Source organism: Gambusia affinis, linkage group LG19 (genome assembly GCF_019740435.1).
Source record: "Gambusia affinis linkage group LG19, SWU_Gaff_1.0, whole genome shotgun sequence".
In the NCBI taxonomy this organism is placed as follows: Eukaryota; Metazoa; Chordata; class Actinopteri; order Cyprinodontiformes; family Poeciliidae; genus Gambusia; species Gambusia affinis.
The window spans coordinates 793,569-808,047 of NC_057886.1; the positions used below are offsets into that span (position 1 = coordinate 793,569).

General features: G+C 38.8%; 1 protein-coding gene across 1 annotated transcript; it reads left to right on the top strand.

Annotated features, from left to right (window-relative positions):
* Positions 1-1,497: 1,497 nt before the first annotated feature.
* Positions 1,498-12,052, top strand: rras (RAS related). The gene is made up of 6 exons (XM_044099019.1): positions 1,498-2,130; positions 3,939-4,026; positions 6,055-6,157; positions 7,503-7,611; positions 8,735-8,853; positions 9,528-12,052. Exons 1-6 carry the CDS (start codon positions 2,044-2,046, stop codon positions 9,613-9,615), a joined length of 594 nt encoding a protein of 197 aa, XP_043954954.1. The 5' UTR covers positions 1,498-2,043; the 3' UTR covers positions 9,616-12,052.
* The last annotated feature ends 2,427 nt before the right edge of the window (positions 12,053-14,479 follow it).

Genomic DNA, 14,479 nt, shown 5'->3' on the forward strand with positions numbered 1-14,479 from the left:
GCTTTAATGCAGTTATGCCTGTTCAAAATGAGACTGATATTTGGTGAAATGTGCGTTAGCAGGCTGCAGAAACCAAATCAAAAGTTCCTGAAAGCTGTCTGCATCGATCACTCTTCTTTGAAACGGCAGTTCAATTCATAGCATTCTGACTTAATTAGTATGATCACAAAAAAGGGATAGAGCTGTGCAGTTGGTAGAGCTGTTGCCTTGCAGCAAGAAGGTCCTGGGTTCGAATCCCGGCCGGGGGGGGCTTTCTGCATGGAGTTTGCATGTTCTCCCTGTGCATGTGTGGGTTCTCTCCTGGTACTTCAGCTTCCTCCCACAGTCCAAAAACATGACTGTCAGGTTAATTGGTTTCTCTAACTTCTCCCTGAGTGTGTGTGAATGGTTGTTTGTCCTGTCTGTTTCTTTGTTGACTGGCGACCTGTCCAGGGTGAACCCCGGACAAAATAATGACAATTGGATATTTTTCTTAAGAAAATATTCTAATTTTTTCCCCTGGCTGCCCACCAGCTCATGAATAAAACGGTCCAGATGGCGTCACTGGGTTTTAGTTTGGGGTAAGAGGAAAAATGCCTGACAAATAATTATCCTCCAGTTGATGTAGTTCACCCATTTTCCCTTCTGCGCACCACCTGGGTCCGCTTACTAGCTCCTCACTGTCATTACCTTGAGAAATAATGAGATTTGGTTAAGTATAAAACAACCTTTAATGCTGAAAATGAGCAAATGTTGCAAACCATGCAAATCATACAAATAAAAGATACAGAGCTACGTTCACCGTCCAGCGCTGGGCTCCACTCGGCTCACCTTAAGGGCGACACCAAGTGAAGAAAAGATTGTAGCGCGAGTTCTGCTTTTACCTCATTCTGTTCCTCTCTGAGTCTGTTTTCCTGCTTAATCAGGTTTTGTTTATGTGTGACATATAACACTGTCGCCTGCCTTAAATGTTATGGCTATATAAGCATGCAGCCCTGTGCATGTGAGCAGATAAGAAACTGAGGAAGGACACAGAATCATTTTATGCAACACATTTGCACACCACTTGTTAAACTTTCACACTGAAGTCAATGGTTGGAACTGGGTGACACAAGGAGATGGTAACTGGGTACAAATACATTCTTCTTGACTTTCAACAGCTCAACAACGGCTTCAGTGTTGGTTAGTTAGTCTACATGGTGGCGCTGGAGTGTGATGTTTTGGCAAATGTCACGTAGTTTGTGTAGCCTGAGGCCTGCATTTTCTATGTAAGGCTTTTTCTGCTCTTGAGTTATTTTTGAATGGAGCTTACTTGATTTAACACGTCTTTTAAAATCTGTACCCATTCTAACGTTTCCACTCTTGAGCTAAACTTAATCTGTCAAGCACACAGAAAAGGTTACGAGCATGAAACTGCTCCCTGAAAAAGTTTTCCGAGCTTGCGCTGATTGTACATCCTGCGAGAGAGTTGAAATGATGTCACGGACATCCCGTATGACCAAATAAGGAAAGTGACACTTGAAACTTGAGTTGAAAAGGAACAGTTTTCATCATTAATGATCTGCAAATCAACAAGGCATTTCAAAGAGGAAAGTCAGAACCGACCACAGGCTGCTGCTCTTTGAAAGTTCGCCTGAAAGCGAGCTCAGCCCCGCTGCTTCAGGTTTCTCACAGGGTTAAAGAGGAAGCAGTTCCGCCCTCAGAAGCTGCTCAGGGCTGAGGTAGAAGACAAGCAGAAAGAATAGGGAAGAGCCCAGCACTCGAGCTGTTTCTGTCCTAACTATCAAGACGAAACTAGGTCCTAAACTACACCGCAGGACTTTGGAGGACTTTGGCACCCAGGTGTGGCTTTGTCCGCTAAGGCGTCGTCGGGGGGAGAAAAAACATGCGCACGATAAATTTGAGTCTGAAACTGTGGCGATAGAATTGCTGTGTGTCCGTGTTTGAAGCCCCGGTTAACGCTTCAGGATCTGGGGAAATTTTGTTTTGGGCTTTTTGGGCGAGACCTGGTGAATCAGGCCTTGAAACGCTTTTTAATCTTCAAAGAAAGTTTCCCCATCAGGAATGAGTGGGGAAGAAGAGAGATTCAAACTGGTGGTGGTGGGAGGCGGTGGAGTGGGGAAGAGCGCCCTGACCATCCAGTTCATCCAGGTAGGTACATGAACTTTGTCTCTACAAAAACGGCCCGCTTTCTTTGTCATGAGGACTGTCCTAAAGTTAGGATGGGATTCCTTCATGGGAGTAAAAGACCAGTTCGCCCTGAAGTTCGGTTGTGATTCCTTATTGGAAGTAAAGGACCAGTTCGCCCTTTTTTAATGCGGGTTGTCCTGAAGTTAGGTTGTGGTTCCTTACTGCCAGTTTGCTGTTTTTAAGTATTCTGAACATTCATCTCAAGGTACTAAAACTCATACTTTTCACACCTGGACACAAAAGTCTGATTCTGTTCCCACTTTTAAGTCATGTCTTCGACATGCCAAGAAAGCATTAAATTCATCAGACAGAAGAAAACTTTCATAATCAGGTGACCCTTCAAAATAATTCAGTCCACTTTTGTTTTTAATGTTTGGTTTCAGTTCTAATGATATTTTTCTAAGTCATTAAAAAGGTAATTTCTGTTACTTTCATTAACAGAAAGGGTGGAGAGAGAGGGGGGAGACAAATGCAGGACTCCATCTATAGTGGTGTAAATGCATTAAGATGTAGTAAAATGGCTCCTTACAAGTTTTCCCAGATTAAACTGAAGGCTTCATAGGTCACAGGTAACAAACTATGTATGAAGGAATCCACAGCAGTGGTTTGGTTTGATGAAGAGCAGCACAGACCAGTTAAAGCAAGATACCAGACTTTTCTTCATAGACATCATTTTTTAGTCTGCATTGTGGCATCTAGAAGGTGAGGAGTTGGCGAACACTATGTGGGTATTGAGACAATTTCCACCACAATGTTTAGTAGTTCCAGCTGGTCAGCTTGATTGATGTGATGCCATTAACCCAAACCCACTCAAAGCAGAGTTGGGATCTAGTTTTTTCTTTGGCACTCTGCAAATGCATTGTGTTCCATGAAGTCCTGTTCTCCATTTTCTACCTGGAATTCTTCAGTAAAAAGATACAAAATGAAAGGCAGGGAATTACCTAGGAGTTGAGACTGTATTGGATGTGAATTTATTTGAATATCAGATCAACCCTCAGACATGACTGGGTTCTTCAAGTCCTGTTGAAACATTTTTATTATTTTTCAGAGTGCCTTTTTCTGCTAACAACGATCACTTTCCTTAAGGAACCTAGTTTTCATGAAAGCGGTTGGTTAGACAGCATAATCTAAAATCTCCACATATTTGACTGGTCCAAAGAACCACTGAAGGAAATGATATGCAAACTTCTGAAGAAGACATAACATGTTTATATTTCACAAAATGTGAGCAAAAATAGAGTAGAGTCAATTTTTAGTGGTTGTAGGATTTCTTTTTTGTCTTTGGTTAAATAAAAACCAAAGACAAAGACGTGCTTGCTTTAGATTAGTGCATTTTGTTTTTGCAGTTTACCCATAATGCACTGCTTGGGAGCGGCCTCTGGTCATCTTGGTGATTTAGAATGCATCACCAGCACCAGTGTTCACTTCAATTTAAGTTTTTTGGTGGGCTGGAGTTCACTTTTTTGGGTGAACTTTGACTCCAGCATTCAGTTCAATTGCACATTCACACATCCCCAAACAAACTGGACTTTCTTGACAAATGCACTGGAGTTCGATTAAAGCCGACTAAACAGGGCCGGAGTGAATGAAGTGCAGCATTCAGCTCCCTCCAACAAGTGGCTTATTTAAATGTTTGTCAGGTGAATAATGGGACCAAGCAAAGTCTCTGTTGCAGTTTAAGGTGGAATGATGTTTTTGTTTGGAGAAAGTAGAAGAAATCAGTACACTGTGTTAACTGCTCCGCCACTAACGCTGAATGTGTCCAATAGTCCTACTTTGTGTCAGACTACGACCCCACCATTGAAGACTCCTACACCAAGGTGTGCACTGTGGATGGGAAGGAGACTCGGCTAGACAGTAAGGCTGCACCACATTACACTGATTCACTCCGATTGTGTCAACAGTTTTGTTCCACAGCCTGCAGACTGAGAAGACTCAGGCAGTGTGTTTGTTCCCTGTGTGTGTGTCACTGCCCTGCTGGACTTGCAGCAGGCCAGTTGAGTTGGGTCATGCTGCTTTTTCACCTTTTCATGAAATCATCAGATAGACCTCCACCCCAATTCTGGACATCTGAATTAGGATGTCCAGAATTCATAGTAGAGTCACAAAAATGACTCTACTATGCTTAGGAAAAGTATTCACACCCCTTGCACTGTTTTACATTTTGCCACATCACAATCACGTGTGTAATGTATTTCATGTAATAGACCAACACAAAGTATTGTAGTACCTGAGTCACTACTTTGTTGAACCACTTTTTGGTCAGATAGGTTGGAGCACATCTGTGGACTTTCTCAGTTGAAATAATGTGTAAACTTTGACTATGCCATTCCAAATTATGAATGTCCTTAATTTAAACCATCTCCTTCTCTGATTGATTCTCTCAAGTCAGTTTAGGTCCAGAGTTTGCAACCTGAGTCTTTGGAATAGAAATGAAAAAGAACTAACTAATGTTTTTAAATATAGCTATAACAACAAATGCAGCTTTTAGTTGTTTTTGTATTTTTTTTTTTCATTGAATAATTACACTTAATTTTGACAAAAGAATTACAAATGCAGTACTGTCTTAAGTTAAAAAGTAGTTGGTTAAGGTACCAGTTCTATTTTGTTAGCTGTTCTTGTCATTTTGTTGGAAACTACACTTCTTTTTTTTGCATAGTTTTTCACAGATGTCAACATCCCACTGAATAAAATGTATCCATCTCCTGTCATAATGCCAGCAAACCTCTTAAGTTAATGGAGAAATCATGTTATTGGGAATATAACAGGAGACTACCACTACCACCAGGCCAGAGCGGCGCTGAGTGGCGAGGGTCGCCAGGGCTGCTTGTAGCTTTGATTTAATTGCTTTATATTCCTACGGTTATTCAGCAGCAGCTTCTGATTCTCTTTTTTTAGTGCAACTTGACACATTTCAGATTTGTCAACCTGCACTTACAGATCAGATTCAGATCTGTTGAATCTCTTGTTTCCAACCAGAAGTTTTGTTATTTTGCAAACCAGAAGTTAAAATGTAGAAGGAAATCTCTGCTTTGTAAAAAATACCTACAAACTAGTGGACAGCATCAACAGCTCTGCTGGATGCTTTTGTTACACACACCCCTGACATGCTATTGGTCTGTTGCAGTGTTTTCAGGAATGATTTCTTTCTTGTATGTTCAGTAGCTGCTTTTAGATTGTTTAGCCTCAATTTCGCATGTTTGACTTTACATTTGGGATGGGATTAATTTACTTTGTATTTATTTAGATTTTAAATTTACACCTGTGTGTAACAGTGGTGCAGTTGGTAGCACTGTTGCCTTGCAGCAAGAAGGTCCTGGGTTCGATTCCCGGCCCAGGGTCTTTCTGCATGGAGTTTGCATGTTCTACCTGTGCATGTGTGGGTTCTTTCCGGGTTCTCCGGCTTCCTCCCACAGTCCAAAAACATGACTGTCAGGTTAATTGGTCACTCTCAATTCTCCCTAGGTGTGAGTGTGTGTGCATGGTTGTTTGTCCTGTCTGTCTCTGTGCTGCCCTGCGACAGACTGGCGACCTGTCCAGGGTGACCCAGCCTCTCGCCCGAAACGCAGCTGGAGATTGGCACCAGCAACCCTCCCGACCCCATTAGGGACAAGGGTGAACAGAAAATGGATGGATGGATAGACCTGTGTGTTTTTGTTAGCGAACCACCATCACAAATGAGCAAATGTCTGCAGCAGAAACTATTAATGGAAACATTGACCCAATAAGTCCAAAGGTTGAGTAATAAAGGAAACACCCAGATTTAGAACTCCTGAAAGGCTCACAAGCTAACAGTGGTGACTGTATTTTATTTGTTTTACAAAACTGGACTCACCTTGGGCAAATTATTCACAGTGTCTAGTGTAATTTTTCTGTGTCTATCAGTTCTAGATACAGCAGGCCAGGAGGAGTTTGGTGCCATGAGGGAGCAATACATGCGGTCTGGAGAAGGCTTCTTACTGGTGTTTGCTCTCAACGACCGGGGCAGGTAATGACCTGGTGTGTGTGCGTGTGTATCTCTGTGTTTCTAGCATCTAAATGACAAAAGTTAGGGTTGGGTTTACAAAGGGTTTTGGTAACAACAGCAGTAGTGACCAAAATTTCTAGTGAAATATAATAAAAAAACATTTTGCTTGAAATATAGCATGATTCAACAGTCACTTACAGTCTCAAGTTTGAAGCATAAAAATAGTTTTTAAGTGAAAAAATATTCCATATTAGCTTTTAAAAATTAAATTATATATGTTATACAATGGATCAAATCTGTCTCTGCATCTCTATATTTGGCACATCATAAAAACAAAAAGGTTATGACCATCCTCTTCATTAGACTGCCTGAAGAAAACAGAGTACCTTCTGTGAGAGGCTTTTTCAGATTCATTGTAATACAGGACTCTACAAGAGATTTCTCCTGCCAACATGCATCACCAGCTACAATCGCCCTTTTAATAATCTCAATTTATTCACTTACTATATTTAATTTTCCGTTGGGACCAATAAAGTATTTTTGAATGGGAATTAGAATTTTATTTGGAAACTTGTAGTTGTATTGAAGCTCCACAACTTTCAAGATAAAGCTTGGATTATGCAGATTTACAAGAAGGGCACAAAGACGGCCTGATCATGATGTTTGAGGATTTTTCTGCAGCAGGAGTTTTACTCGGTGAACCAGCAGCTAGAGAAGGATCATGTTATCAATGCTGCAACCAGCTGTACTTCAGGACCGATCATAACGGGCGGAAAAACGTCTTTAAACATCCCAAAGATGTAGCTGCCTTTTTATGCACTGAGGATCTTCCCTCAGTATGCCTGGTCTGAATAGTGTGAGAGATGCAGGTTTCAACAAAGAAAGGTGAAAATGTATATTTTTCATGAGGCAGAAGATGTATTAGTTTGCTAATAAGCTTAATTGGTACCTTGTTAACCTTCTTGGAAACAGGGCCTCAACTCAGAATATCTTATTAAAGATGTTCGTAATTATAACAAAATAATCACTGATACTTTAAAATAATTTTATGAACAACGATACACGTCACAGTTTAACCCATCCTCAGATCAAGCTATGAGTGATTTAAAATTTTATTTCTTTTTTAAAATTTTCATCCATCCATCATTCATGCGTCTCTCTAATGGGGTCAGGAGGGGTGCTGGTGTCTGTCTCCAGCTGTCAATGGGCGAGAGGTGGGGTCACTGCGGACAGGTCACCAGTCCATCACAGGGCATGTCTATCATTTATTAGTTAAAAATCCATAACTTAAACTGTCATTTTTTTGTAAGTCAGTGCTTATATAGATACTGGGAGTGCTCATTGTTTTTTGTTGTGATCCGTACAGTTTTCATGAGGTCCAGAAGTTCCACACCCAGATCCTGAGGGTAAAGGACCGAGACGACTTTCCCATGGTGCTGGTTGGAAACAAGGCTGACCTGGAGCAGCATAGAGTGGTACGCAGAGGCAGTCCTAGCCTGTTTGGCGCCCTGGGCGAACCACCTTCATCAATCAACCCACCACCCTCTGGGGTGAGGGGGGTTGATTGATGAAGGTTTGTATTAGGCGCTGTTGACATTCAGATCAACTGTTGTAACATTAATGGGGACCGGGGGGTGGGGTGGGGGCGGGGCACAAAAACCAAGAATAATAGCTGGGACATTAAATCAGGAATTTAGTGTGATTAACCACATTTTTTTTTTTAGTTCAGTTTCACAAGCCACACTCAGAGCTTATTAGTGCATGACAAGTAGAATCAAGAAATCACATAATAGAACCTGCTTGACAACATGACATGGGCTAAAAGATCTCAAAAAGCAACTCATCATGTACTGATTTAAAGAAATGTGAGAAAGTCATTGAAACTTTGCAAAAATGGCCTCCCTGTCTAAAAAATACAAAGGCTCAAAAATAGTCTGATCTCAATAACTTCTGGGAAAATATTATGAGAGTGCAGTTGGACTGCAGTTGATGACGATTTTAGTAGTTGATTCATCTGATGATTAATCAGATAAGGATAGGTATATTCTGCAAACATTTCATTAAACCTTAATAATATAATATTAGAAATATGGTAAAATATGCAAATAAACAAATTTCTATTAAAATAAGAAAATAAAAATGTTCATGCCTAAAATTCATTTTTGTGGTTGATCATTTATAAAACAGGATTCCTCTGCAGCTAAAAAAAATCCTAACATCAACCTGTGAAAACCTTTTCTGTTTGACTTAACATCAGGACTGTGTAGGGCTGATTTGTTGGCCATTTTCTGGATTAACTGGATAGCAAAATGTGCATAATGGATTAAAGGCTCCACTTGTTCTGGATAGAAGATTACAGACAAAGGGTTTTATTTTATGTTAAATGCAAAATGTACGTTTTTTTTTTTTAACGTTTTGGTATAATTACAGATCTGAGTATATTGTTCATTTAACAAATCATCTATTATTTTTTCTAGCCTGTGTACTGTAATGATTAGAATAATCCGCACAATTACATAGGGACTTATCAGAGATTTGACGGTGTAAGTGGACCTTTTCGTTTAACTTGATTTCACATGAAGCTGGGTGTGTCTGCAGATCTCCAGGGAGGATGCTCAGGCGTTTGCCAGAGAGAACAAGATCTACTACATGGAAGCTTCTGCCAAAAATCGCTACCATGTGGATGAAGCTTTCATGGAGTTGGTGAAGATCATCAGGTAGAGGCTTTCTGCAATTGGGATGTCTGTCCATCTGTCTTTCTTTCCTTTCTTCTTTCATTCTTTCTTTCCTTCCTTCCTTTATTCCTTCTTTCATCCCTTCTTTCCTTCCTCCCTTCCTTCTTTCCTTCCTCTCACACGCTTATCCCCAGTGGGGTCATGATGGGTGCTGGTGCCTCCCTCCAGCTGGGTCACCCTGGACAGGCCAGTACATGGCAGATTTTGGGATGCTTACATGTTTAACTAAGAAGTTAAACATGTAAATGTTTACTTGCATAAAGAAAACCTATTGTGCTAAATATACTTCCTGCACATTTTTGCTCTTCCATTAAAAGAAAACTAAAGTGAAAAAAAAACAAATCAGCTTTTTTCCAGCAAGACATCAATGTTTTTTTAAATAATAATAATAATTTATTATTATTAGCATCTAATGAGTTAAAGGAGCAAAATTGAGGTGGTGAAATCGAATAATCTGAGAATTTTTTTTGTGCAAAAACTGTAATGAACATGTTTTGTAGCCTGTAGACATATAGTCACCTTTAAGATATCTTAGATGTAAATAATTAGACTACAGGTACTCTCACACATCAGTCATAATGCAGTGTTAACAGTTTGTGTGTAAATATAAATCTGATCCCATTTTTATTTTGTCTGTCTCCATCTTCCTCATTCAGACGGTTTCAGGAGATGGAGAGTCCTCCTCCTCCAACTCAACAAACTGGGAAACAGAACAGTCGTGGCTGTCCCTGTGTCATCCTGTAGGCATCGTTACTATGGACACCAAACCCTCATCCCACTTGAGCTTGTACAAAGAAATATGTGTGTGTGTGTGTGTGTCAGAGTGAGTGACAGATAAGGTCTATCAACCAACCTTCCAGAACATTTTCTTTGCAATTTACCAAAAACTATTTTTTTTTTCAGCCTATAATTTTTTGTTTTATTTTCATGAGAAGAATGTAAAGAGAAGGTTGTCTACAGCAGCAGATGGAGAAAGAGGAAGTGAAACTTCTCACATCAGAGCCTGATGTACAGAAGAAGAGCTGCCTCATCATTCTATGACAGACTGCATTCTGAACGCAGACCCTGGGTGTAGATTGGAGTCAGAAAGTATTTCACATTCTTGTGCAATGTGGCACGCCCTAAACTAGTCATGGGCTGTATTGTCATCTCCCATGACTTCCTGAGGGGGGCAGCAGAGCCTGACAGCTGAAACTACATGCCTGCTTCATAGTGTGCTTATGCCTTGGGTTCTATCTATAGTTTGGGGTGCTTTTGCAATGCATGGCCCACATAAGTTTGGTGCTTTAGTGGGAAAATTGTGTTTTTATGAAATATTACATAAACTTCAGCTGGGTGCAGTATTTCTTAACAGAACTAATTTCTTTATTTGAACTCCTAGGGCAATTATACATCGACTACAGCACCTGTACTGTGGTAAGAGGAGATTATCAGGGTAGTAATTTGCCACAGAAGCAGTAGTGAAGGCAGTATTTTAAAAATGACCCAGAACTTTTGGGGTAGATTTGCTTCAGTAAAACCGCTAGTGTTCATGTTTTCTGTTTACTTTAGAAGTAATCCTTTTAAATCACACATTTCTGCATTTCGCTTAAGAAGAGGAAGTTAATAGTTTAGTGCTTTAGTGCATCTGCGCTCCAAGAAACAAATAAAAACATAACCACAATTAATGAAGAACGACATTTTCTCACACATTTAAAGGACAAAATAAATTTGACTACAGTTACATGTGTAATCAGCAGAGTTGGATTTGGTTCTAGAGCAAGTTTTGGTTTTCTAACCACTAAGGAAAAAATCTTTTAGTAATGAAAATTACAGTACATTAATAGGTAATCCTTTACATCAGCAAAGGATTATCTTTGCTGCTTTAATTCATTCAAATATGAGTTGATTCATGTTAAGTTGAATATCTCCATGCTGTTTCCAGAGAAATGTGCTATAATATTTTGAAATACTTGAATATTGTCTATAGTCATAAAAATCCCAAAATATTCAGGCACCTGAACTTATTTAAGCCTATAAATTTTATATAAAGTACAAAGTTAGCAAAATATGCATTCATTAAAAAAAACAAACAACTTTCGTGGCCACCCACAAAAATCAGAGCCCTGAGCTACTGCCCCTGTAAGCCCATTCCAAAGTTTTCCTGGGTAACCAGAGTCCTAATGGAGGACTGTTTGATTGGAACTGTGGGAGAAATCCGAGGTTGTGAAATCCTCATGAGTCCATCCACAATGCTGTGCCTCTGCAAAGGAGGAATGATATATGTGAATAATAATCTGCTGTAATTTTAATTTTAAAAATAATTTTTATTATTGTTTCTCCCAAAGCAGCTTTGTTGTTTCATTTCTTGTTAACAGTATTACTCGCCAGCAGCAGCAGCGGCCCGGGGGATGGGGGGGCAGAGCGTTCAGGGCCAATTGGCTGCTGGTCATAAAGGTTCAGGGTAAAAAAACTCCCCACAATCTACACATTTTAATTCATAGATGAATTATTGGACATGCAGATGTATTTCTTATATTATGCTTTTATTGGGGATAGGTGAGGTGCTATTTGTTGTTTTATCACAATGCTAGATTAAGGTACAGACAGCCACCTTTGTGTTCTGATTAGTAAATGACTTAAAGTTGTTATAATAAGCTTTTTGAGATGCAAACTACTCTGTGGTCCTGGTGTTCATTTCACGTTGGAGGGGGTTGGTTCACCTTTTATCTGTTTTTCAAATCCAGATGATTACTGCGAAGCCTCTCATTTATTTGGTTTCCAACATAAGAAGGGAAGTGTCGTTCAAAGCTTTACCTGAAACTGTAGCAAACATCACTTGCTCACGAAGGGAAACTGCAACGTTCGATACAGTCCTGGAGTATAAAACAGTCAGTTTTCTTATATGACAATGTTGTCAGCATATTATCACCACTTTCAGGAGATCACAAGGAATTAATGTATATACTCAAATCTTGCAATAGACAATCAAATTAGGCACATTCTCAGCTTTTTATTTTAGAACAAGATAGAGTTTTATGACCTCCCACAGTGCTATCAAAATGTTCACATTTCTAAGTGCTGCTTTATGTTAATTTTTCTAAGAGGCATCATTTTTATCTGAAACCATACAATTCACATATCCAAGTTTCAAATTTTGTTTCATGCTTAAACATCAATAAAACATTTCTAGAAAAAAAAATTGTCTTGTGACTTTTGTGAGAACCAGATCTAATTAGAAAAAGTCAAATTGATAAAATGTCATTTAAGTAAACCATTGATTTCATCAAGTTATCTTTGCTCAGGATGAGAAATTGTTGCAACAGCAGAAAATGCAAAAGTAGATAGAAGTCTGAGAAAGTAAGAGTGAAGAAAATAATCTTGTCCTGCAGCAGCCTAAATCTATTGCAGCAAAATTACAGAGATTCTCACAATAACCTAAGCCAATCCTGGTATAAACTTTATAAAATGATTAAGCCTTATCTTAAAGGTAGACATGGTGTCTGCCTCGCACACTGAAACTGGGAGCTGGTTCCACTGGTGAGAATCCTGAACAGATTTTGTTTTGTAAAAGTGTTTAAAAACACGAACAAAACATTGCATTATCAGAATTTCTTAGTCTTCTATCTAAAGTCCCATTTAGGCTACACTGATGTAGCCTAAATGGCTACATCAGTGTAGCCATTTACAGTTCTGGCTGTAACATGACAACCAGTAATAAATCAAGAATGAAGAATAAGCTTGCAAGACAGTTAAACTGGTATTAGCATGATGCATTTCCAAGGCACATAGTTCCTTTTATAGCACAATCAAGTAATTATCCTACCTTCAGCTGTTATAAAAAGGCTGTATATATATCAGACATAATTTAAAATAAATTTGACTTCATAATTTGAGGCCTTGAAATTGGGCCTCTGTCTCTTTAAGAAGTTCCTACTCTTTCTTTCACTCTGACTTCAGCACTTTATCACAACTATGTTTCTCATCATTGTTAGCAAAAAGTAGAATATCTGAAGTTCATAAGTATACTGGAGTGTAAGTAGATCAAGTGTGCTACTGACCATCTACTTGTTGTTTACTAGAAAGAATACTAATTTAATAGTTCTTTGGATTAAATTGTGAGATTTTTAAGTTTATATAAAGTTTATTTCAGTATAGTGTGATAAAGTAATATGTCAACCAAATTATACATTCAAGAATGCTGCAAGCAGACTCATTTATATGCTATAAGTATAATAGGTATATATTTGTGACTCACATTTTAGTTTGCTGAAGTATCTGACACAAGTGTTCTGTTCTCTTTACTACCATTGCACTACTCCTATTCAATTCAATTTAAGCATGTTTATAAAGCACTTAAAAAAAACAACACAGTTCCCCAAAGTCCTGTACACCACAACCAGAATCAAAAACAAACAACACAATAACAACAGCAAAAAACAATACTTCAAGCTGAGTTAAACGCCAGTGAGAAAACAGAAGCTTTAAAAGGAGACTACAAATGAGAATGAGTGGTCACCTCTCAACTTCCTCTTCAATTTCAGGACAACTAACCAAATCTGATTTGCTGAGCAGGGAGAGAGTGAAACAGATCAGACAGATACGAGAGCAAGGCCACTAGTTATGTGTAAACGTCTAGTCCACAGTTTAGCTCACCTAAGTATACTTTACCAAAACATAGTTTTGTGTCAACTGAGACAAAACTATGTTGTGTCTTGGTTGAGGTTCTTGGTTGATAAGTCTTAATGTAAAGACGACTCTGCAGAGGGTGGGTCAGACTGCACAGAGGACTATGAGGAGCAGATTTCCTCCAGCTCTGACCTCTATGCAGCATGATGCTCCACCCATCTTGCACACAGACGACAACAGCTGCTCCCCTTAGGCAGGAGGCTGAGGAGCATCAAGAGCAAGAGATGGAAAACTGAAGATACCTGCTACATTTAGTGATCAGGACAAGTCATGTTTTTGCTGTAGAACCTCTGTCACTAAACTGTCAGGGTTTGTTGTTTTGAGGCATGAACAAAAGTTTTACTACCTTGATAAACAATGTTATTAAACAATGTATAAGAAATTTATATTCAACATTTTATATTATATATATTTAACCTTTTCCTTTTTTTGCCTTTTTAACTATAAGCAATTATATATGTAATCAGTCGCATGCTAAATTAAAGTGAGCTCGATCATTTCCATTCTGACCATTGATATTTTTTGAAGAGCAAAGACATAATCAATCATTTTATTGATGGTTTTGGGTTGTGTGGTTTTTATTTCAGATTAATTTATTGTTTTTAGTTGTGTTTTTATTTTGGATATTTAATGTGTTTTTCAGTTCCATTGTTAACCGTTTACAAAGTTTAAATTTATTGGTCACTGAGGGTGCAAAATTGATCAATATATTACTGGAAAAGGGTATTGGAACAACATTATCTTTTATCTCAATAATTACTGAGACAATTTATTGTACAGCAAAGTTTGACAGGCCTGCTGTACGTCCAACCCTTTTGTGTTGAAGTGACTTCTCTGCAGCAGAACTTGATGGTTTATTGTGTCATGCTGACTCAGTTTGAGCAGAGCTCCCCAGAAGAACTGATCTTGTTTCTTCTGGTCCCTGTTTTGTTTGTTGGTT